The 24,419-nt window shown below is 38.9% G+C and overlaps 1 protein-coding gene across 3 annotated transcripts in view; it reads left to right on the top strand.

Moving 5' to 3' along the window:
- The first annotated feature begins 440 nt into the window (after positions 1 to 440).
- Positions 441 to 24,419, top strand: part of SMURF2 (SMAD specific E3 ubiquitin protein ligase 2) — a 67,591-nt gene continuing 43,612 nt past the window's right edge. For all 3 annotated transcript variants that reach the window (XR_005932565.1, XR_005932564.1, XM_030014441.2), the window contains exon 1: positions 441 to 612. Coding sequence is in view for 1 of the 3 variants with exons in the window: in XM_030014441.2 (XP_029870301.1) it covers positions 561 to 612 (52 nt within the window). In the remaining 2 variants the exon portion in view is untranslated. The remainder of the gene's footprint in view (positions 613 to 24,419) is intronic.

The following is a 24,419-nucleotide window of genomic DNA, read 5'->3' as shown; positions in this document are numbered from 1 at the left end:
TGGCAATCCACCCCCGTTGTTCCCGTCCCTCCCTCAGCTCTCCCGGGGAGGACCCCAAGCGTCGACGCCACCTGACGCGGTTCCCCCTTCGGCATCCCCGGGCAGACCCCCGAGGCGGGGCGGACTCCCCCTGCCCGGCGAGGGGGAGGGAGGGCGGCCTCCCCCGGGGGGGCAGGCCGGGCCGAGCCGGGGGAGGGGAGACGAGGCGAGACGGCCGCCTGTCCGCCCGCCGTGCAACCTCCGTCCCCGGCTTTGTTGTGCTCGCCGCCCGGACCCCGGGCCGAGGGGGCGGGGAAGCTGAGGGAAGGGAAGCGGGGAAGGCGGCCGCGTCTCCTCCTCCTCCGCCTCTTCCTCGGCCCCGGCCCCGCTCATGGCGACGCTGGGCACATCCGGGCTTCTCCTCCTCCTCCGGCGGCCGCCGCCGCCGCTGCCCTGAGCGCCCAGCCCGACTCCATTAGCGCCTCCCCCCCCCCCCCCCCTCCTCCTCCTCCCCCGTCTCCCTTCCCGGACCCAGAGGCAGGGGGAGCCCCGGGCAAGGCAGCGCCGAGCCCGCCGAGGACATGTCCAACCAAGGGGCCCGGCGGAACGGGCCCGTCAAGCTGCGACTGACAGGTGAGGCTGAGCGGGCAGGCTCCGCCGGGGCCTGCCACCCGCCCGCCCTCCCGCCCGGCCGGCGGGGCTGTTCGGGCCGCCGTGTCGGGCAGGAGGGAGGGAAGAGCAGCGGGGTCTCGGCGGCGAGCGCGAAGCCCGGCCTCCCGGGGGAGCGGGTGTGAGGAGAGCCCAGCTGTGGAGAGGCGGGAGCGGGCTCCCTCCATGTGTCTTTGAGGTTGAACCTGGGGCCGGAGGAGTCCCTCAGGCCTCGGGAGGAGAGCGGGGGGGGGGGGGGGGTCGGGGTACGACGGAGGCGGTGAGCTCTCGTCTCCGGAACAACATGTCTTTGCGGGCTCCGGGGCGGGGGTGCCGCCCGCCCGCCCTCACCGCCCGGCCCGGCCCGGCCCGGCCCCGGGCCCGGGCCCCCCGCAGCCCGCCGGGGGTCTCCAGGCGTGGGGGAGGCGGCCGGGGTAAACTTCAGGCACGGGGGCACCTTCTCCTCTTCCTCCGCACCCCAGCTATTTTTGTTGGGTGTTGGTTTTTGGTTTTTTTTTGGTCCCCTTCGTCTTCTCAGTGTAAACTCGAAAGAAACTGTCACACTCTTTGTTTTGATCTCTTTGTTTATTGTTTTTTGTTGCTTTGGGTTTTTGGTTTTGGTTTTTTTTTTTTTTTTTTTTAAACCAACTTCCTCAGTTAAGATTGTACACAGTTCGTTTGGTAAAGCGCCTTTACGCTGCCCTCTTTCAGAAGACCACTTGACCTCTAATATTATTTTAAAATATCATAAAAACTGTTCACCTGCGTGCTGGGAAGGAAAATAAGTTGGTTTTGAATACTTAAAAGTATGTTCTTTTCCGTATAAGAACCCAGGTAAACAGGTTTGGAGGAAAAACCTTGGAAGTTCTGCTAGAGCTTTCTTAAAAAAAAAAAAAAAATACAGGAGTCTTTCAAGAAAAGAGCTAGTTCAAAGTATTGTAAGCCCCCAGCAAATAAATGATATTTTGTGTTCTAAAGTGTCAGTGCATGAAGGTAAGCGATTAGAAAATAACAGATAACACTGTGAATACTCTTCTTTGCATATAGTGTATTGAACCAGCTTGCAAAACAAACATTTTTAAAAATACTGAAAGAGTTGATATATTTACTTTAGGTGCATGAGAAATATTTCCAGTTTAATGCCTATTAAAGAGGTGTTTTCATACTTATTTTTCAAAGTATGCTATTTTTACAGGGAAAGTAAAATGTATCTGGTTATGTTTTACTTTGGAAATACTTGGACTAAATTTGTAATCTAGTTTTCATGGAGATTTGTGAGTGTCTATATATTACACTTAGAAATAAAACTCTTAACATAAGCATAGCTGGGACTGATGCATGAAACAGTGCTGCCTTGTTTTTACAGAGTGTTTTGTAGCTTTCTCTTCAGGTTATTGCTTTATGATGCAGCACTTTAATACTTTTTTTCCTGAGCAGTGAGTGCTCAGACTTGCTTATCTTTGAAACATTAAAAATGGTCTGTAGCCTTATGTAAAAGCATGGAAAGTACTGTTTAGGGAGTTGTCTCTTTCACCTTTGGATTTTGTGTTCCAATTTGTTTCATATTTATTTTATTTTTATTAAGGTTTAAGCATATAATGAAACTGTGTCTGTGACAATATAAGTATGTTATGGGGAGTGTGATTGTGAGCAAGAAATAGGCAGTAGCTTTACATACGGAGTTTTAGTTGAGCAGTCAGTCCCCAAAAGAAGCAGGTACAATCTTAAGGAACGTTTCTGAGGGGTTTTTTGTCATCGTATATTTTAGGAAGGGAATATGCAGAGCATGGGACGCTGGCAAAATTGTCTTTCTAGGGACTCTTCCAGGGTTAGCAGCTCTTGCAGTTGCTGAGTACCAGTTCTGTTACTTGGAAGTTTATATGAAACATTGGCCTATTTCTCGAGTTAAAAAGGCTTGAAGTATTTTATGCTTTAGCTAATTGTGAGTTGTTTCACATAAGGTCATTTGTTGTAAGGAAGCTTTACATGTTTAAGAAAAATACTGAATTTTATTAATTCAGCTGACATGTTGTCAGTTCTTGCCTAGGAATAGTTTTAAGTGTTCTGCGTGGTTTTGATTACCCTTTTTGATTGGAAAAGCAGTTTGAGGGCTCTTGAATTCTAAAACTGTTTGGAATTAAAAGAATCTGTATATCCAGTGTTTTTAAAAGTTTATTCTTGAACTGACAAATGCTATTTAATCTTAATTTTCTTTGGCTGTATGAAACTAGCAGTCTTCTGTTTTGGCTTGAATATTTATAGGATTAATTCTGCAATCATGGTATAATACTTATCTTTTCTGTTCATTATCTCTAAATTAGATGGTATAGATTAAAAAATGAATTTCAAGAACTGGATTCAATTAGCAGTTTTTCAGGACATAAACATTAAAGGTTTAGATGGAAAACATTGTTTTGACTGACTGGATAAATGACAGGGTAATGTTTGATGTGAGTCCAAGAACTGATCTGGAGCTAGTGCCCAACTTCTCAGTCCATCTTGAGGAGCCAAATAAAATATTTAACCTAGGTCTCATTTTGCAAAAAAGGTTGATTCTTTGTTGGGACCCTAAGAAAGTTCTGAGAAATGTTTGGCATACCTTTACACTAAGTGTTTAACAGTTTATTTAGGTCTGGGTTCCATAACAGAGAAAAACCACAGCGGTGGCATACTTCTAGTAAGTTTTTATTTAGTTTGCAGTGCATCTGTGTTATACATTTCTTATAAAAGGTTATTCTTTTGCTCCTAGGTTTAGTTGTCTCGTAAATATCACTGGAATCTTTAGTGATACGTATGTCGATGCATTTTGCACAACCTTGAGCTAGTAAATTGGTGGATAATTGTTAAAACCCAAATATTATGCCTTCCGATGATATTTCATCTCTAGTATGAGGCGCAAGTGCTTGTTTCTGATTAAAATATAGGCAATGTAATTTAAGTTAGCTAAAGTCTAGAATTGCACTAGTCTTCTCCAAGATTTATCTTAGCAGCTTGTAATAACATTATCCCAGGAATCCCTAATATAAGGAAAATCCCTTCAACTGTGACATTTGTAGCACCATTTTATCTAGTCCTATCCCGAGTACATCTGACTTGTACAAAAGCTGCAAGTGCAGTCATCCCCTTCCGTTCTTACTGTGATTTTTCTCAGTGTTGTGTTGAATTTGTGGATTTGTAAATATACTATACTCTTGGGCAGAATGCACTCTTCTTTCTTCCACCCCCCATATTGAATTGCATTAAACTTATATTCTTCAGAAAACTGAGAAATGACCGTTGCTTTCGGTTGCTCAGTAAATATTTTATGTCCTAATCTGTGAATTATGTGACATTAAAATAGTTACATTTGACTGCTTTCACTTACGATATCAATGACAGTTCTCTGAATGAAGTCCATAGGGCTCTTTTTATCAAGTAGAAAGACGTATTTTAAAATCAATTTGAAGTCTGAAGAACTACATGGGCACTAGAATATATTGAGTTGTATAAAGGTGAGCACATGAATTTATTTAGTTCATGTGTTAGAGCTAGCGTTTGTGTCGGAATAGTTAACAAGTAAAGACACTTTGATAGCCACAAAGCACAGTTACACTGTATTGTAAAAAGTGGTAATAAATATCCCGTGGATAAAACTGGAATGAGCTGGAAGAGTGGTGTTGGTAAAGAATCAGAGGTAGGCCTGAAGAGTTGTTAGATCTGGTTTTCTTCCTCCTTACTACTGTAAGGTTTTAGGTTTCCTGGCAGAGGTTGCTAATTAGGGAAATAAAAGCGCTGGATCTTGTGTTGTAGAAAATAGACAGCATCTCATCTTCTGTCCTACTATTCTCTTGTTGATTTTACTGTCTATTCATTCCTTAGAGTACAAAGGTGGTACTGTACTATAAGGTTATAGTGTTGAAGGAAGAAGGTGCTAATTTTTTTTATCAGTTCCTAGAAACTCTTGTGATGTTAATAATTTTTCTCAAGAAAGATATGTATTATTTAGAAAAAGCCAGAATATTCTTGAGTTTTGCAAAACAGTGTGGAATCTCCAAACCTGTTTTTTGCAGTGGATAAATCTAACAGTTAATACAATCGAAAACAGCGGTTAACCAAAATTCTGAATTCTCATTAGTGTTGTTGGAAGCGGGACTGAAATTTATGGATAGTGGAGCTGCGTTGTAGGAACAGCATTACTGATTGATAAAGTAGCTACCTGTATTTTTAAGTAGCAAGGATATGGTTTCACAGTTGACTTAAATCGTAGTGCAATTTTAGGTCAGTTTAAAATCTGAGTGCTGTTTCTTTTTACTCTTTGTAGTCCCTGGCTTCACTTTTCTAGGCCTTCCCTTCTGTTGACTCCAGCAACTGTGTAGCTATTTGATGAGCTCAAAGCTAATCCTACCAAGAAAAAAATGGGGTTTTTGCATTGAAGGAGAGGGATGCACATGAGAAGCTGAAAAGAGGGCAGGACTGCCTCCTTTACCAGCAACCTATAGTTAGATAGGCTTTGGTCAACAATAAAACAATGGGGTTCCTTCATGTAAGGTGTATTTGACTTAATGACACACGACTTACCAAAAACTAGTACTTAAGAAATTAGAATCAATAAATTACATAGTAGGTGGATTAAACTGGTGCCGTCTTAAAGTAAATAGGCATGTGTCTAATCAGATTGTATAGGGATTGATGGATGCTTGGCCCTCAATATTTTCATCAAAGTATGAAGTGTGTGTGTATATATGCTTTTTATATATACAGTATATAGTTATAGATATTTGTGTACATATTAATCAGTTGTGGATCACAGGGACACCAAAGAATTGCAGTAAACAACTGAGCAGCTGTATGGAGCGGTCTCAACTGCTTGTTTCAACAGGATCAGCTTATATGACAAAGTTTTATTCGTCTGGGTATAAAATCAGGTATCAGTGTTCAAGGATATGTAATGGGGTATTATGGCAAGGAAAAAGATCAAAAAGGGTTTGGGGGAGGAAATCATAGTAGGAAAACAGTTCTACAGGAGCAAAAAGGCCCAATATTCATCTTTGGTTGTAGAATCAGGAAAGCATCGAGTAGAAGCGAGTACAGGATTTACGTGTGTAGGTAACATGGGACATAGGCAGGAGACGTATGGAAAATCTGCAGTCAGTCCTAATGTTAATGTTTAAGAAAATAAAGCTTTTGGGGAAAAAATAAAAGCAAAACCCTGGGGGTGGAAAAATAGCGAGTAATTTTTAGAATGTACTTTTCAGTTACATTTAAAGAGTTTAAGCTGTCCCATAATGTCTGTCTGCAAGGCTGAACTTAGCTAAGTAACTCAGCTAGTGGTGATAAATTATTTTCTATTTTCTTTTTTCTTTTTTGTTTGTTAATCACACTGAAAATCTGATCAGGCCCCAGATGAAGACATTTTGTCGTCTTTATGTTCCTAAGGTGAATGGGTTGATCCCTAAAAGAAGACAGCTTTTAATGTTTTGTTCTATCTCATGGCCTTTGAAGTGTGTCCTTGCTTTGCCATCTTACTTAAAATGGCATCTCGCTATTGGGCCAGACCTTGCGAGTGTTTAAAAATGTGGATGATTTCTTTGGGTGTCTTCCCTCTTCTCATTGCAATAATGAGATGACCTAACTTCTGACTTGGCTTAATGGCATGAGTACATTACTACGCAGGCTATTACGTGCATGCTTTAATATGTAAAATGTAAATACTCATGACACGTGCAATGTCTGAGATCATTCCAGTGACTTCTGAGGGGCTGGTAGGGATTAATCTCAATAATGTTAGACAATGCATATAAAAGTAGCTACTGTGCAGGTCTGCTATTAGCAAAGCACGTTTCCTATTTGGGAAAGAGGATCAAAATCTTGAGGGACATTTGACGGTAGCATATTCAAGGAAGCAAACTGTTGACTTTTTCTTGCTACTTAAACTTTAAATACTTTCAATGAAAGCATAGATAAGAATGCTTGTAACTTTAAAGAAATCTTCATCTGTAGATAACAAAGCTCAGGACAAAATTGGCTAAGCATTATCATCTGAGTTTAAGTGGGGAGACTGATACGGAATGGAGAGTAGACATGCTCAAGATCATAAAAAGGATAAACCATGTAAAGCTGGGATTTAGAGCCACTACCTTTTGACTTTCTGCCCATGAACATTGTTTCTCTTGAGTTTAAGTCCACAGTAAACATGGTTCTGCTTTGGGCCTTCTGCGACTATGCATTTGGGATGATTTGGGTTCAGTTCTCTCTTACGTGCTGTATTTGTGATGCAGCACCATCAGCTGTATTTTAGCATCCTGCAGATTCTTGGCAATTACTTTTTTCCTACTTCAAAATACTTTTTTTGCTGTTGCTCAGGCAAATTAGACTAGGAGGACTGATATCCCCAAAAGTGAGTAAAAAGTATTGCTTAGATGAAGTGTTATTCACATTTTCAAAATTCTGAAAGTGAAAGAAAAAGTAGCGGTATGTGAGTTTATGTGGCTTTATCCTGTTGTTAATTTTCTGGAATGACTCTTGGCCAGTACATATTTAACACAATTTAACCAGGATTGTTTTTGTGCAGAAAGGGAAAGTCACTCCAAGCATGGCTTTGGTATTGTCAGTGTAAACTGGTTCAATGCATCCTTTCTATAATGAATTAATTTAAGTTGTTTCAAATATGCAGAGCATGTACAGACTATGTAATTTACAGGTCACAGTAAAAATATGTACCCAGATTCTACTATTCATGCTTAAATTAGCATGTGTGATGCCATCTTGCCACAAACATTAGAGTGACAATGCCATAGTAAGGCTTTCCAACCCGCAGCACTGTTTTTTGGGATGCACACATCCCTCCGCTCCATCCCATGCTGTCAGATGGGGTGGGCTGAGGAATATATCCAATTTAAAATCAACCTCTTCCTCTGGTCCCGCTTTTTAACTGGGTGTAGAGGAGGACTGTTGTGGGTTGTCGTGTGTGTGTGTGAGGGTGGTGGCTTAAGTCAGCCAGGTGTTTGCAGAACAGCACACTGTTGGTGGGATTGGAGCGCGTATCTTGGCTGATCCCATGAAATAGTTTTAAACAAGTGACATATACTAATTTTCATTCTGCCTTGACCCAGATTTTAATATTAGTGATGGAGTTAAATGGAGTCATAACTAATATATCTGTAATGATACTTCTTTTTAACATACCTAACTATTTGATTCAGAGTTTATATATAGATGCATACATAAATTCAATTATAGATGCAGTTGTGCTTAATCAAAGGTGGGAATCTGTATCAGTAATACTAGAGGCATTTTCTGAAAGCTTGAGCCGACTTGGTGATTTCTTTGTAATACAAATAAAGACCAGGCTGTGTGCTTCTAAAACTGCATATGGTAAAACATCTGCTTTGTGCATATCATAGGACATGAAGAATGTGGACAGAGTATACTCAAAGTTTGCTGTTTTATTTTAGTAAAAGGTAGTCTACTACCTTTGCAATTACTTTTCATGGAAAACATGTAAATGTATTAAAATGAATCCTCTTATTCTTGGTGGAAGAAGGAAGATCTTACCTCCTTCAGAGTATTTATAAACGTGGCTGGTTAAAAAAAAAAAAAATCCTTAAATGTGCAAAGGAACTAAACATATCCAGATAAAATGCATAGAATTACATTCATGCTTAACTGTCTGGGATTAGAAATTCATAGCATTAATTGTGCCAAGCATTTAGGTGTCCTTATGACAAATAATTCTTCAGTTGAACTTTTAACATAAAATTTTCACCATATGTTGTTCTGAAATGATTAATTTATGATGTGTATAAATATTTATTTTCAGAGAAAAAGCTCTCGCCCACTATTTTGCCTGATGGATTTATTAAAATAACGGTTTATAGCTCTGTATAGAAGACTATATGCAGGACTAAATGAGTAGTAGCATTGTGCCTAGGTGTAGTTAATATTAAGATATCCTCCTCTTTGTTTAGCAGCAAAATAAGTACTTCTGTCCTAATTTATAAAAGGTGATACCAGATGTGATAGAAGAAACTTTATAAAGGTGGAGCTGGTGTAGGCAGGTGTTGTCATTTGGAGGCAGAAGGGGTCATTTGTAAAGATGAAACAGGACAGAGTGGGGCAAAAGTGTTCAAGAGCCAGCCAGAGGAGCTGAGCTGACGCAGGAACATGAAGGCACTATAAGTATACCAGGTTTTGTGTCACCTTATAGTGGAAGCAGAGAACAAATGCGGGTTCCTGTGCTTGGGCTAAAACATACAGAAGTCTCTCCTGTGTTTCATGCTGCTGATTGCAATATTGCTCTTAGCCGAGTAATAATGATTGCATTTTCAATGTGAAGATCTGAAGATACCGAGTGTTTCTCTTCCTCATGCTAATATTAATACATGTATTTTAAGAGATACAAAATACATGTGTTGCTAAGTACTCCATTTAAATGGATGTGAAGGACCTGGTCCTCCTGTATGCTGGAGAGCATTTGCTCAGCATTACTCAGTATGAAATTAAAAATGATTGGCTTCTTTAAGCCTGGGTTCACAGTGTATGACACATTAATTGACCAAACTTTAAAGAAGGGTATAATGCATGTCAAAGTGGAAATTTTCTGGGTCTTTTATTTAGAGGATTCTAGTAGAAAGTTCAAAAAATGTTTTATACTGCTATTGCAGAAGCTTCTTTGTAATTGAAGCCTGTGAACAGCTGTGAAAATTTTAAGTGCCATCTTTTATAATTTCAAATAGGTCCTATACGTGGTGTTTCTAAATGTCTGACTAGCAATTCTGGATGTTTGGTAAAGCACAAGGTGTTGGTGAACAGAATCTTCAAATGTATATATCATACATTATAACAATGAGGTGATCAAGTATGGATGCGTGGAATGGGGAAAAATTCCTGTTGAAGTCTGTTCAAGCTAATTAATGCCGCTGCACAGGGGAAATGCCCCTGTGTTCTTACAGAAGCAAATGCTATTTGTAAATTCAAGATGCCGTGCAATAATTCCAGTTTGTCTTAAATAGCTGGATATGTGCTTTTTGTCAAAAAGTTAAAGGGTTTGTATCTTTGTTATTGTACTAATGCAGGAGTGGCCAAGATTTATCCTGAAGTTGTGATGTCATGTAATGTTGTATCCCTTTTGTGAACATCTTTCATGCTTGGGATTTCTACTTAAGAACTGGGTCAAAGGGTGACTTAAAATGTTGTTGGTTTCTGCTTTTTTCTGCAACAGGAAAAGAGAAGGCCTTTAAGGAAAAAGTGACTTACAGTAATTTTCAGTAGTACATGCATCGTGCCTGGCTTGTCATAAAATAAAGTATTTGTGTAGTGTTCTCTCCCTTCCTTAAGCAGTTCCCACAGTTCATGATGTTCTCTCAATACATGTCTTACACAGAGGTGGTAAAAGCAGGTTAAAATTTCTGTAGGCCCATCTACAAGGATAGACAATAAAGTTTTTGGTTCCCCTTCCTAATGGCAAGTGGTTATTCTGCCTGAGGAGGTACTATATATTTATATTTATCTATGTCTCACTTGCTTCTGTGGCCAAAAGATCATGAAGAAATTTCTGTTCATTTGTGAAATCTGAATGTGGCATTGTGAATATGTGCCTTGGATTTCCTCATTACAATATTTATCATTTTTCCTGAAAGTTTCTTTCCTCTGGTGAATTGTTCATCCTGTAGAATAAGTCAGCTATTTCCTGTGTATCAGCATAATGTAACTTAATCTACACTGGGTAGTACTTCAGACCCATTCAAAAGCTTTTTAGTTTTTATAAGTTTATTGAAATTTAGAAACTTCACTCTCCACATTTAAGTAGTTCTTCCTAGTGTGGTCCAAGACTAGAGATGCACTTGTTCTGCACCCACCCTGTGTCACTGTGATGGAGTAGCAGTAAATGAAAAGAAAAATTGTCCCCGGTCAACCCGACCCTTCTGAATGTTGACATTCGCACTTCAGCAGCATGACGAATAGGAGCACTGTTTCCTGCAGTTGCTTCTACCTCATGTAATTTGAACACAATTTTGATTTGCTTTGTCTGAACATCTTTGCTTTTTATTCGCTGTCAGTGGAATTTATAATTGTAGTTGAACTTGCAGTACCAGGTTGGAGCTCGTAATGCCAACTATAGTTAGCACTTCCCATTACAAGACTGTCTTTTCAGTTGCTGTTAAGCAGCCTGCTAACACTGAAATTTTTTATGCTGAGTAGCTAAATTGGGCTGAATTTACTTGGGGAAGATTCTGTTAAAATTAAACCAAATTCAAGAATGAGATTAAAAGTATGTTGCACATGTTCTAAAAATCCTTTGTTCTTGTGAATCCTTTATTCTTGGGCAGGAACGCTATCAAACAGGGACGTGGTAATAGGCAGATGTCTCTGTATTGGCCAAGTAAGAATTAGTACACGGTTTAACAAATGGCTGGGGACAGGACTTGATCTCATCCTGTTAATGCTAAACTCAGCGGTGCGCTCCCAGTGTGAAGAGAGGCATTAACTAAAATGCAGAGGGTTCAAAAGTTGGATGAGGGTGGAGGAGAAGGGAGTGACCTGGAACAGGGAACTGTCCGGGACAAATGGGCGGGTGGTGGGGACCGATTTTTGGCAGGACAAGGCGCTGGGGATCTTTTGGTGCCCAGACTCTAGTGTTGCAGCAATGAACATGACACAGGGTCACAGGGGCAGCCTGGATTCTCCTGTTTCCAAACTTTTTAACACTTGGCTTTGTAACCAGGGAATGCTGTTGCTGCACGTGCTATGTTATTGTTAGGGATTCGAGTGTGTTGCTTGGAAGAAGTTGTCATCTACAGCAGAGGTGCTTTATAAGAATTTAACATGTGTAACAAATGCAAAGAATGTAAGCAGTTACACAGTTGGATAGAGGACAGAAGTTTAAAAACAAACAGGAAAAAACACCCACCCCAAAATTTCTCCCATCTGTTCCTTTGCTCCACATGTTCATCACCTTGATCCTATATAGAAGAAATAGGGAATTAAGAGCTGGCTTCTAAGTGGCCATGATTCAGAACATAATTCTAAGAAAAGCTTGCAGATAAGATCAGGATTACTCCTTACATGTAAAACAAAAGGAATTCTTCAGCTCTTAGCAAACATGAGAATTTTTTTTTTTTTCAATTCTTGATAATAAGAAATGTGATGTCTTCGTCACTTCATTAATGCTAGTATTTTCTTGCTTTAAAAGCGAGAACTTTCCGTTAAGTAATATGTGATAATAATTGAATTATGTAGTTTTTGATGTTTCCTTGGCTAATTGAAATGCCATCTATTCACAAAGGTTTTGGAGTTACAAATAATATTTTTTTCAGATAAGTGTTATTTGCTATTGATGAGTTAGTTGCCTGAAAGATTTGACCTTTTTTAGTTAGAGCCAATACAAATACGTTAAATATCAAATGGACAGAGAAGGCTATGGCAGTCATCATTTGTGTACTCTGATGGATCTTGGATTGTATGTAAAGATTTCTCTGTAGAAGAGGGGAGTCTAATTTTACGCAGTTTGTCACCACTGGACAGGAACAGTTTGCTGTGTTAGTGGATTGATATAATATACTGTGCTTTGTTTATACTGAGTTGCCTGTGCTGTGAAAAACTTTGATTTTCATTCTGTATATTAAACACACACACACGAGTCTGCAAAAGAGTTTAAACAGTGAAGAAACAAATCAGAAACTACATTCAGTGGGCAGGTGTATCTCCAGCAAGAGAAAGGCCTGATGTTCTATTTGAAGTTTCTTCTAGAGGCCTATTCAGAAAATGGCTATATATAGACAAAGTGAGGAGAAGTTTTAAGTGTGCTGTGAGATGTATGATTTTTTTAGTCAACTGAAAATAAATGAACTGATACAATGTGAAACTGCAAGGTTTCATTGTGAGTAAACTTACACTTAATATTGTGTAACCGTGAAGAAAAGTGAGCTTTTTAAACTGTTTTCATATTTGTACAGTGTTAAGCATTTGTTGATGCTTAACAGTGCTTCTCTTTTTTCCCCCCAATGTTTGATACAACACTGAAACAAAGTCTGCTCCTATGAAGATGTCTTTTCCCAGAAGGTGCTCATTTTCACACCGTCTTGAGCTTTGGGCAATTATAAAGCTATTAAATACTTGATTTTTTTTTTTTTTTTTTTTCCCCCAGCTGATCCCCCTTGTCATTATTTAAGGTCTGTGAAAGCCCTGACTACTTCCAGGGAGTTGTTCAGGAGTCCCTGTGATGTTACTGTCCTGAACTTTCCAGAGTTAGTGGTCTGTTTCTTTTTCAGATATACACTACGTGCGTCACCTTGGGCTGAAATAAATATCTGTTTATCAGCTTAATAGTGAGTTGTCAGAGTTTGAGAGGTGAGGTGTATCTTTGTTGTTTTAAGACTATCAACTTAAATAGCTGAAGGATAGAGAACAATTTCCATCAGATACGGTGTTAACTATTCCATGGAATTACCTTTTTCTAACAAGACTTTTTTGCATTTGCACACATATGCATGTTTGGTTTGTTTGGTTTTTTTTGAAGGGCATGCTTTCTTCATTGTATTTGGCTGTTTTTTTAACTTTTTAATTAAAGTATTTACAATATAGTTATTTTTGTTATAGTGAACTGTTTTATTGTTTCAGAAGTGAATGAATCATATATTCTGGGTTATTTTTTCCTGGCAAATATTTTTCTTTAATGATTGCTCAGGGCTAGCTTAAATTGTACCAGTGAATAATACTTGAAAAACAGTATCTGATTCATCATTTCAAATGCTACAATGAAAAACCTTGTGAAAACATATATATAGGTCTTTTTCCTTTTAGTTGTGAGAACAATGCCTTTACAGGGGACTAGACTGGCTATGTAGCTGTTGTAGGGCAATGAAATAATACTGCTTCTCAATTCTGTTATTTGTTCAGACTGCATCTCAATTTCCTAAAATCCCAAGATCTTGTTCTATTTCCTAGGTTCCTTTCCTCTGTCCCACCTGGAAGAACAGGTACTGGCTCTGCAGCTGAGGTTGCAGCAGGCGGTTCCAGATTCGTGGCCCCTTTGCAAGGGCAGGGTGGTTGCAGTAGATGTGCAGTTACTGGGGTGGGGATGTTCTGCAAATCCCCAAAGAGTTGCTTTGATTGCCTGTAGATAGGTGCGCCCTGTATGTAACTGCATCATAGCAATCGTGTCACGTAGGTTTGCTATATCACTATCAACTGCTCTAAATTATTTTTTCCCTGCACTGATGAATTTCTTGTGTTTTGCATCCTCTTGTTTTACGAACTTCCTACAACTTTTCTCATTCATACCATGTGTTAGCAATGCTGCGTGCAGTCCTCCCTCTAGATTCTAGAACTAATCTGTGCTACCTATAGCATAAACGATCTCCAGTTCTTTCCTATGTGGAGTTCGTGCTCTTGATTTCTTATTTATTTTACTATTTTTTTTCCTGTCTGAAACCAGTCAAGACATCAGCCTGTTTTGAATGTTGTATGGATATTGTCATGAAGACAGATGCTAGCAGGGATCCTCAGCTAGCCTACAAGTAGGCAAATACAGTTAAATTTAGTTTTGGCAACAAATGTAGCAGAAGATGACCATAGGGTAGTGTGGAACCTGCTGACAGTAAATGGCCTTTGCATATTGAATCATGGTGTCTGACTGGTCTTCCAAGTAAGTCCCAGGTAGAAGAGTCCAGGTGCGCTTCCTCGACTGCTCAGCATGAATTAACAAAGTCAGATTTGAATGCTAGAGATGAGTAAGCAGCTCCACAGCCCCCTGAAAATGGAAAAGAAGAGACGGATGTAAATACTCTGTGTTTTTTTGTTAGCGGAGTGGATGCATTCTCATCTTTTTGTTTATTATACAGAGTTTTAAAAAATTTGGAAGACTAAAAGTATCAAGAGAGTATCTAATGGGTGGGTATGTGTTTCTGTGAACACAGTGAGCTTTTTAAAGTGCAGTAGGAATTCTGGGCAGTGTATAAAACCTAAAAAGAGTGAGTCTACTTTTTTGCATCCGTATAACTGATTTATGTAATCTAGAATGTAAAGACTTAAGTTCTGGTAGATTTTGTTTAGGAGTAAAAATGTCGTACGCAAATTGTTTTTTCATATGTTTCCCAGATTCTCTGTAGGTAGGTTTAAAAAAACCAAAACAAAAACCCAACACACCACATATTTTCTCTGTTGCCCCTACCCTTTTAAGCTGCTGTCCAGACAAATATTTATAAACAGAAAGTAATGCAGTTTCTTTTGCATGCACAAAGCCCTGGGGAAAACGAGGAAATGTTTTAGTGTGTGTGAGGCGTTTAATACTTTGTTTTGCTCTGATTTATCTTTCAAAGAGCTGTGGAGGCCTGCCTAAAAAACTAGAATGCACTCCCTGTGAGCTTATATTACCTTTGTTTAAAATAGTCAAACCTCTACTGCTGAAACTCAGGAATTCATGGACAGAATGACTAGAACAGCAAATATGACTTTAAAAAAATGTGGTTATTGGATAAACTGGTATGAGCCCAGCTGCTGTGGATAAATTGATTTTGCTGTTGCTTTAAATCTATGATGTGTTGGTATTTTGGCAGAGTAAGAAAAACAAGGATATTAGAAAGTAATTTACTGCACTGGGATTAGTAAAGAGTGTTCTGTTTCTATGACTGGGGCAGAACAGGATGGTTTAGATGTGTCTGATAAACAGGACGAGGTCTAGTCTGACAGCTGGCAACAATAGCTTTTGCTCAAAGTCAGGTGTACTAAATTAGCAAATCTATTACAAGGATACAGGAGAAATCTCACAGAAGACAGCCTTGTAGGCAGAAGTGTTGCCAAATGGGAAATGATTCATCGTCTCTGAATGGGATGAGCACTGAGCAGAAGCAGTTTAAACCTCAGACTGCTTTGGCTCATAAACCACCAAATATGCGATTAACACTTTATCTTCTCCAATCCTGTGTTTTTTATTGTCTCCTGAGCAGCAGTCTATATTTAGGATCAAAATCTATGTGACTCACTTGTTTGTTCTAATTTCTCTTTTGTAAGCTTGAATGTGTTTAGGTACTTTTTTGACTTTTAGTTAAATAACAAAATGTTTGCATGCATCCTAAAAGCATTCCCATCTTGTGACCCTTTGGCAATATCACCTTTTAGCGAGGACTGTTACGTGTCTGGAGTGCAAACATGAAATGAGTGACGCTGGCAGAACTTGGTGAACTGACTTAGTATAGTTTATTTGCTTATATTTAGTGAAAATACATGATTAGCTGGAGATGTAGTTTGATGTAGTGTGCCAGTTCCAAGGCGATCACTGCATTTTAATTTTTAGTATTTTAAAAGCTTGTATCTATTTAACATTGACAATGCCACTCATAGTCTACAATGCACAAAGATAAACAGGAAATATATTTGTGAATTCTTAAATTTAGTTAATAATCAATGCAGAAAGGAGGTACAGTTTACAAAGCTAGTGGAAGGAATGTAAAAGGGGAAAAGGCGTGTGCCCTCTTTGTTCCTTCATTGTTGATGTAGCTGATCAGAGTTTTAGCATGTCTCTGGTCTTGTTTTAATATAAATTGTCGTATTGGCTTGAACATACATAGATGATGGAGAAACTAAAGGAATTAGGTCATTGGAAGGTGTTCTGTATTAAATAATTGAGATGTAAGAAGATAGTTGTGAGAGGAAAAATTATATTATTTGGTAAGTTAATATATTGTTTAGCAAATAATTGTATTTGGGGGGGCCTGGAATAGCACTCAATTAGCAATAGAGATATCCAGGGAGCCGTGTGCCTAGGAAACAAATGTAAAGGTTCCTCTGGAAAACTGGGGCTGCTTTTACCTTGCACGTGCAACCACGTAAGAAATAGTAGAAACCAGGAGAAGTGGTATTTTGTATAACGCTTTGTGAGTGGAGCTGAAAGAGGCTGAGGGTTTCTAGAGTGAAAGGCATCAGAGTAAGTGAGGGCTTTCCATTTCTGTGTCCCCTCAAAATCCCCATTGTGTCCACTCAGCCTCGTAACTGGTGTTTGAGATCGATGGAAATACTTGCATGCTCATTACGTTTGAAAGCCATTCTGCCTTTGTAAATGACTAGCAATAAAATATCCTCTAACTTCTTGGAAATACATTCTTGGATTTTTATGCATTTGCTATACTGCTAGGAGTATTGATTCACAGTGTTATAGTTTTTACATTAATGTAATCAGCTTTATACTCCTCTTTTCAGTCTCACCTGCTTCCCATTATCTTTCTTAGTCTTCACTCTCTACTGCTTATTATCTTCTACCATGTGCTCCTCTTTCTCCAAAAAAATTCTTGTCTTTTCACTACTTGAACATTGCATCTTCCTAAAAGATTTCTGAAGTTGTAGTTTAAATTGCATGGTAAGCTTTTTGGGGCAAGATTCTTTATTTTCACGTATTGACGAGCTATTTAATCTGAATCTCTTGGTGTTCTGTTTCTTTAAAATCTCTTTTATCTTATTTCTTACAGTAGTATATAAATTGTACTGATTTGACTAAATAATTTAAGCAACTTGTCTAAAAACAAAGCAAAACAAGAAAAACATGGCTTTAACATAAGTTGCTTTACTTTTGTTGAAATAAATAGGATTGCTCATCCAATTAGCTCATCTCTGTTTAACAGCACCAGCTTCTTAAACTGTTTGGATTTGTACTGTAGAACACATCTGTTTACACAGAGAAACTAAACTGAATCTGTTCATATTAAAGGACTGCAATAATTTAACTAAATCAGTTTATAAATTGTGTAGTCTATTGATATAATTAGTTCCTGGAGATGAGGCTTCATGGTTATCTGAGGGGGGAAAAAGACTGGACTGAAGTACATGGGAATTTTAATAACGTATGAATGGTGATGTCTTGGTTTTCTGTACGTACTTTCTTTAAGCAGCTGGCATTTTCCCCACTTACATGGTATTGCATTTCTGCAAGTAAAGACAGAATTATGTAATCAGAGGCATAAGCTTAGTAACCAGGTAAAGGTGTGTATATAGTCCACACATTTTTCTGCTGACCCTTTTTTTTTTTTTTTTTTTTTTTTGGCAGAAGCCAAACCGTCAAGTTCTAGAGAGAGGGGCAGTTTCCAGAGTTGAAAGCGTTCCACTAAAACCAATTTTCCCCCCAAAAGTAAATATAGGGACTTTGTGCTTAAATATCTCAACTGCATTAAAGGAGGAAGAGGCAGGATCCACATATTATCGGGCAGACGGATCAGAATCCGTGTCTGAAGTTGTGGATGTTGATGGTAATGCAGAAGGATGTAAAGAGTGCATCACTCATCTGTATTCCCCCATATAATATGATTTCAGTACATCAGGTGTAGTAGTAAAACAAAAGTGTGCTGAACTAGGAGTTTACATTAAAGGCAGATGCTTAATTAGTGATTTTTGCTAGTGATAGTATCAAAATCATGATTGTCATGAACTCTTTAACATTAAGGTTATTTTATTAGGGAATGATTTTTTTAAAAATTACTCAAATATTTCAAGTTATATATTTGAAATGCCAGAATTGACTTTTTTTCCCCCCTAATGAAAGTTGTCACCTTAGGTGGTGTTGTGTTTTAGGAATTGTTTCTTATAAAGCAGCTGACAGTCCTTCTGTTAGTGTTGGTAAAACTAATATTTACAGCATTTTGCTGAAGAGTGGCATGAGAGTTACTCATGAAGGGTAAATGATGTGCATGCTTTTGGTGTGTCCTTTTTTTTTTTTTTTCTTTGGTGGTTCTTTTCCTTTCACCTCTTCCCAGAAAAGCCCCAGCAGTAGCAGTGTCCCCCAGGATCATGTCTGTAGTGGAGACAGAATTTTGAGACTTCCTGTTTAAATCAAGTGTGTGACTGTGTCCGGACAGAGATGGCAGTGGTCCTGCAGTCTGGAAAGCTGCTGGTATCTACAATTCCTGATACCCAGGAGTCTGGGTTAGTTGCAGGTGCCTCTTGTCTGAAGCCCTTTTTAAAATTCAGGGCATTTTTGTCTGGTTGGTAATTAGATCATGAATTTCTTTTGTTGTTGCTTCTACTAGAGATTATTCAGACGGTGGAGAGTTCTACTGCAGTGAAACAAATCCGAGGGCTCTGCTTCTGGTTAGCGTGTTTTTCCCCCAGCACATTTTCAGAGGTGTACGAAATACATCAGATGGAACAGAGCTATAATTTGTTTCTTGTGTTAGCTCCCCTCCCCGCCGTCCCCTGCCCTGTTCCTATCAAAACAAGTTGAGAAATACATGGGTAAATTTCCATGTTACCTTTTTTATTTACCCATCCTTCAGAGGAAGAATCCTGTGCTCTCTTAAGTATTTTGCAAGTTGATAATTTTGGACTAATCACTACTGTCTAAACTGGGTGTTGGTTAAAAAGTAGCTGCTGGGATTTCAAACAACTCTTTAAGGATTGACGTAAGATTTTAGAACAGTGATTCATAAGAGTATCCCCTTTTCTTTGCCTGAGCTCTTAAATACTATTTTATTTCTGTATTTCTAGGATAATTGAGTTAATACTTGTAATAGAGTTTACTTCACTCACACTTGCATATAATAACCACCTCTGCAGGTTTGAGATTAGTTAATCTTGCTAATGTTACTTTAAATTTTTTTAAAATGGGTGTTACGTTTTTAGTACTGCAGGAAGATAAAATAATAAAAAAGTAATTGAGAGGATCATACAGCAAAGCTGGTGAGTTCATTTATCTTTAATGGATTTCTGTTTCCCACCCTGATTTTGTTTACTGGAATACAATTTTATGCTTACTACAAATGTGAGAAGCAGAACAGATAACTTTGAAATTGGTCTGAAAATTGATCTTTGACTGCTGACTTTTTTTTTAGTATTCTAATAGCTGCTAAATTAAAGCTATGCTGTTTCCTCCCTCCCTCCCCACCCCAAGTGACCAGCATAGTATTCAGTCTTTGTAAGCGGTGTATTTATGATGACTTCATGGTACAGTAGCGGTTTTTCAGATGTTGAAAAATGGACGAGATGCGAGGGTTAGGCCATTTTACAGTAGGGTGGAGAAGTGAAGTGGAATTTCTAGTGTATGAAAGTTATGCATTAGAAACATCCTGGCTGGTCTGAGAGGCTCCATCCACACTAAACCAGGAAATGCAAATATTCGCAATAGCCTTTGTTTTCTTAAAGTTTCCCACGTGTTACTTCTGCTGCTTTTTCACTGTTTGAGGCTGTGACTGAAGCCCTAGTTTACACAGAGCCCTGATGGGGATGGTTTAATCCTGTATCATTCAGATTTAATTTGCATATTTGGTATATAGCTAAAAAAAAGGCAAAACAAAAACAACTTAAGGTTTTGCATCTACATATTCCTTTTCACTGGTTATGATCTCCATAAAAGAGACTTGTAAAACTTCATGGTAAGATTTGAAATACTTGGGGAGGGTTGCTACCTTCATTGCAAAAGTGGCAGCATAATTTCTTTCCTTTACCTCCTGACAGGCGTATCAAATAAACTGGACACATGAATAGAGTTGGTGACGTGTGTGGCAGTAAGCCCATCGCTGAATGAATCTAGGAAATGTGAATGCATTAGTTGCTTGAAGGAAGAATTCAATGGTGTGGGGAGTTTTGTGTTTTGTTTTACTTTTGGCTTGGAGTGGAATAAGGGAGGAGAAGTGGAAAGGGAAGCCTTTTGTTTACAGTAGAACAATACTGTGAAGTAGACATCATGATGTTAAAACAGGAGTCTAAACATGGCAAATCTAGGCAGACTCCATCTGGCCATGTCCACAAGTCATTCAGACATCCCCGGCACAGACTGCAGGAGTCTTGAGTCGCTGTCGTGTCATCTTCCCCTTACAGGAATTTAAAATAGCCTTGGAGACTCTGTCCCAGAATTTTATTATTGCATGAGATGAATGATTTATTGGCTTAACTGTTTATATTCAGTGATGCAATGCATCTTTATTAACATTTCTTCTGTGATAAATGCGTGATGTTTTAATATTGAATTGTAATCTCCATGAGTTATATTACATGCAAGTAATATGGGTCTAGAATACTAAATCCAGTCAAAGCACAACCTACTCTTATAGACAGAATTTAATACAGTGAATCTGTGGGAAAGAAAAATGTAGTGTTACTAAGTTAGTTTCTGGCATATTGTGCAGTGATTTAAAGTATATTGCATTATTAGGACATTTTTCACTTCTGGGTAGTCCATACTGCTGTTTGGTGCTTGAATGCAGGTTATTGTTTAGTCCCAGAGGAATAATTGTGATTTGTTGAGACAGATTTCCAACTGACAATGCTTATAAGCAGGTGCACATGATTGTTTGAAATGGGTTTCATTTTACATGCAGTATATTAAGGATTTAGCATCTGGCTTGTGTTGAAGTAAAACTTGCAGAAATGTGTTCATGGGACAATTTAGAATTTTTACAATTATTAAAGGAAATTCTGGTTACAGGTGCTTTTCTAGGACTAAGGTTATCCTAACATGTATTTTAGGAGTTTATTTTAAAGCTGTCTACCTTGTGTTTGGCTATCAGCCTAGCAATAATGCTTTTATATGTCACTTAGAACAAGTTTTGAATTTTTTTTTTTTCAACCCGACAGGTTAGTATTTAATAGCACTTTAAAAATTCATTAGTACTTCTGAATCGTTCTAACGCATATTCCTAGTAAGACAGTTAGAATTGGTACATGATTCTAAATTTGCATTAATTTTAAACTAGGTTTATAATTCTGAAAGAGAACTGGTAATTAGTTTCCTACCAGTATGAACTGTAAGTGTACATGGTAAGATAGCTGTGCTTGTTGAAGAAGTTACCATCCCTTCCAAGTTGTCCTGGCTCCCATAGCTCTGAGGGCAGAAGGGATCATGTTATGCATTTCCTAATTCACATCAGAAAAAGGTATCTAGATGAAACAGCTAGTGATGGTGGTTTGAGGTTTACCTGGCTGCTCCAGAAGACACTGCAGCTCTTTCCTGCTGCAGAACCATAGATCTAGGCAATGGTGGAGAGTGTTTACATTTAATCTAATCCAGCAGAGTATGTCTGAAATCGGCATCAGTCTGTCCGGTGTCCTTGGATGAACTGGGCTTCCCTGTGCATGTCATATGGCACCTTTGTCTCGGCGTGTGCTGCCTCTATACTGGTCCCAGAAGAGGGTGGTGTTTGGAGTTTTAATTTGAGTAGCACTGAATTTCAGATAAAGTATTGGGGAAAATAATTAAACCTTTTTAAGAAAGGTATGCCAGCCTCTCTGTTTGTACATGTTTGGTACTAACTAGTTTAGAGCTCGTTAGATTATTCTAAATTTCTAGTGCTTTGTGAGACTCAGAGCAGCTGTCAGTACGTAAAATAGAGCAGCCTCGGAGCAGTTGTGTGTATACTTGTAAGAGAAATGCTTTTTTCAGTGTTTTAATTCTGTCCTTCTGAGTGTGCTTTGGGAAATAGAAAATAAAACTCCATCTGAATGTTTAAGGTTAAGGTTGTGTCTCTGAAAACCTGAAGGGTGTTAGCTGGTTATTTTGGTATCCTGATGGCAAAATCTGCTTTTTAACTTTTTTTTTTTGTAATTTTAATGAAATAGATGTCTCAAAGTGCAAAACAGAGACAGGAGGAAAAATGAGCTGTTTGCATTAAAATGAAAATATTGGGGGGGGGGGGGGTGTATTTTGTTTTTAGAGCTGAAAAACTCCTGGGTATGGAGTGTACTTTTCCAGTGCAACTGCAAGTTGCCATCAGGAAGGTAGTCTGGCTAATCCTCCCTCATTTGCAGCCATGTGCTTCTGCCACTTCCTTCGCATTATATCTACGGCTGGTGTGACTGCAGGATAAGTCAATGCAGCTCTTGGAGCCAATGGCAAACTAATCCATCTCCCCAGAAGGTTAGTTTTCTGTTAAGCCAGTTCAGCTTCCTGATCTACCTTGCATCCATATGATTGCTAGACCTGATATGAGAGAGGAACAGCTGCAGGCCTCTTTATTGTTAGGTGCAACGTGAAACCCTCCAGCTCCTGTTGATCAGTGATCATGGTTAGAATAATGGTCAGCTGCAGCGTTCTTATCCATTTCATGTTTCAATACCTTCTTTACTCAAAACCCCTGCGCACCTGTAAAACATGTGTTTGTTAGGTTTGCCTATCTTTGTGTGTCCCTCCTTGACAATAATCAATCACAATCTTCTAAAATGCATGAATTTAATTAACTGAAAGTAAATTCTTAGTTTATGATCATGTTCTGTCACTTAGTTTGTTCATCTGCAGAAAAAACACCTTTCAACAGAAATGAAAATTGAAAGGAAATGAAAGTGAAAAAAATCAGGAGAGATTAATTGTAAAACCAAATTTAATGTGAGTAGTTGGGATAAACAATTTTATTTCAAAACCTTAATTGAGGAAGCTGTTACCTCAACAGCTGTACTTGCAAATCTGTATGGCGTTACTTACAGCTCTTTGTTTGATGAATAGTTGAAGACCTCCTGTTTTATATCTCCCCATGTGGGAATTTAGGCAGGTCCAAGGAGGGAATGCAGGCAGAAAAATTTCAGTTTCTCGGTAGCGTGCCAACAATGGAAGAAAACAGTAGGAATTTGTTAGAAATGTTTAAAGTATTGAGCTATCCTGCTGGAACCTGTGCACGGTGTGCTGTTTGCCCGTTGTTTTTCTAAAATAAATAAGTAAATTTATGAAGAGTTTTATACAACGTGGAGAAAAGTACGTCGTGTCAGCAATAGGTTCAAACACCCCAAGCAATTTCTGGGTCCCAGGGGCAGCCATCCGAAGGCGAGGAGGGGCCTGTGTGTGCGTTCATTTGTCTCCCTCCCTCTCCCTCCCCCAAGCAGGCTCATTCCAATCAGCAGTGTAATAGGAATGCAACCACAGTCTGGAGGAGGAAGGGGAATTTTTGGCAAGGAGAGGCAGAGCAGTTGGGAGCTTTATTCAGATTAAAGCATAGACGACCATTCATTATCAGTACAACACACATTAGCAACAGCATAGCATTGTGTTTCTACAGCTGGGACTTATTTTAGTGATTGTATTGCGCTGCGCATTACATGCAAACAACTGGGATCTGATCACAAAAAGCAATGCTAATGGCTTTCATTAAAAGATGGTGTTTCTGTAGGGGGAAGAAAGCCTTGTCTTCAAAATGAACTATTGTGGTAAAAATTGATAGGCAGCCTGTCCTTCTCCTCGCTATCCCATGTGTTACATATGTCCTGGAACAAGCACTTTTTCTGGAGAAAAACCCTTGGGGAAAGAAAAAAACCAACAGGAATTATAATGTTAGAACTGTTGGTTGGATTCAGAAGGCTGAACTAGTTTTTCTACGGTGATGACACATGAAAAGCCAGAAGATTAGTAAACATAATCTTAGCTTTGGACCCAGTCCTTTTCTTCCCCCTATAAACTCAGGGCTGTCTGTTGACACAGTATTGGTTGGTTATGGGTGTCTGACATGAGATGGGAGGGCGTTTTCTTACTAAGTCACGTAATGAGTTTTAATTGTGTCGATTATGTGTTTCTGCTTCTTCAGCTGGTGTGCTTGCTTCCATGGACATTTACGATTACTTTTTATTTTCTTACTTGCCTTCCTGTGTGTTTCACTGATAACAGTGAAAATTTTTTACTTAAGATAGCGTAAGCAATATTATTTTTTAATATAGAAATTTTAAACCCACTATATTTCTACTGTGATCATCTACAAGAGTAGCCCTGAGGTGCTCGTACCTCGTGTTGCTGGGTTCAAACACACTTAAACCTTGTAATTTGTAATAAATCAAGAGACACGTTATAACAGATGAGAGTGTACAAACATACAGGTGACATAACACTAAAATGTACCTATGAGTACGAAGGAATGTGG

Source organism: Aquila chrysaetos, chromosome 5 (assembly GCF_900496995.4).
Source record: "Aquila chrysaetos chrysaetos chromosome 5, bAquChr1.4, whole genome shotgun sequence".
NCBI classification, from domain to species: Eukaryota; Metazoa; Chordata; class Aves; order Accipitriformes; family Accipitridae; genus Aquila; species Aquila chrysaetos.
The sequence above is the reverse complement of the archived record's forward strand: the minus strand, read 5'-3'. Positions and strand labels throughout refer to the sequence as shown.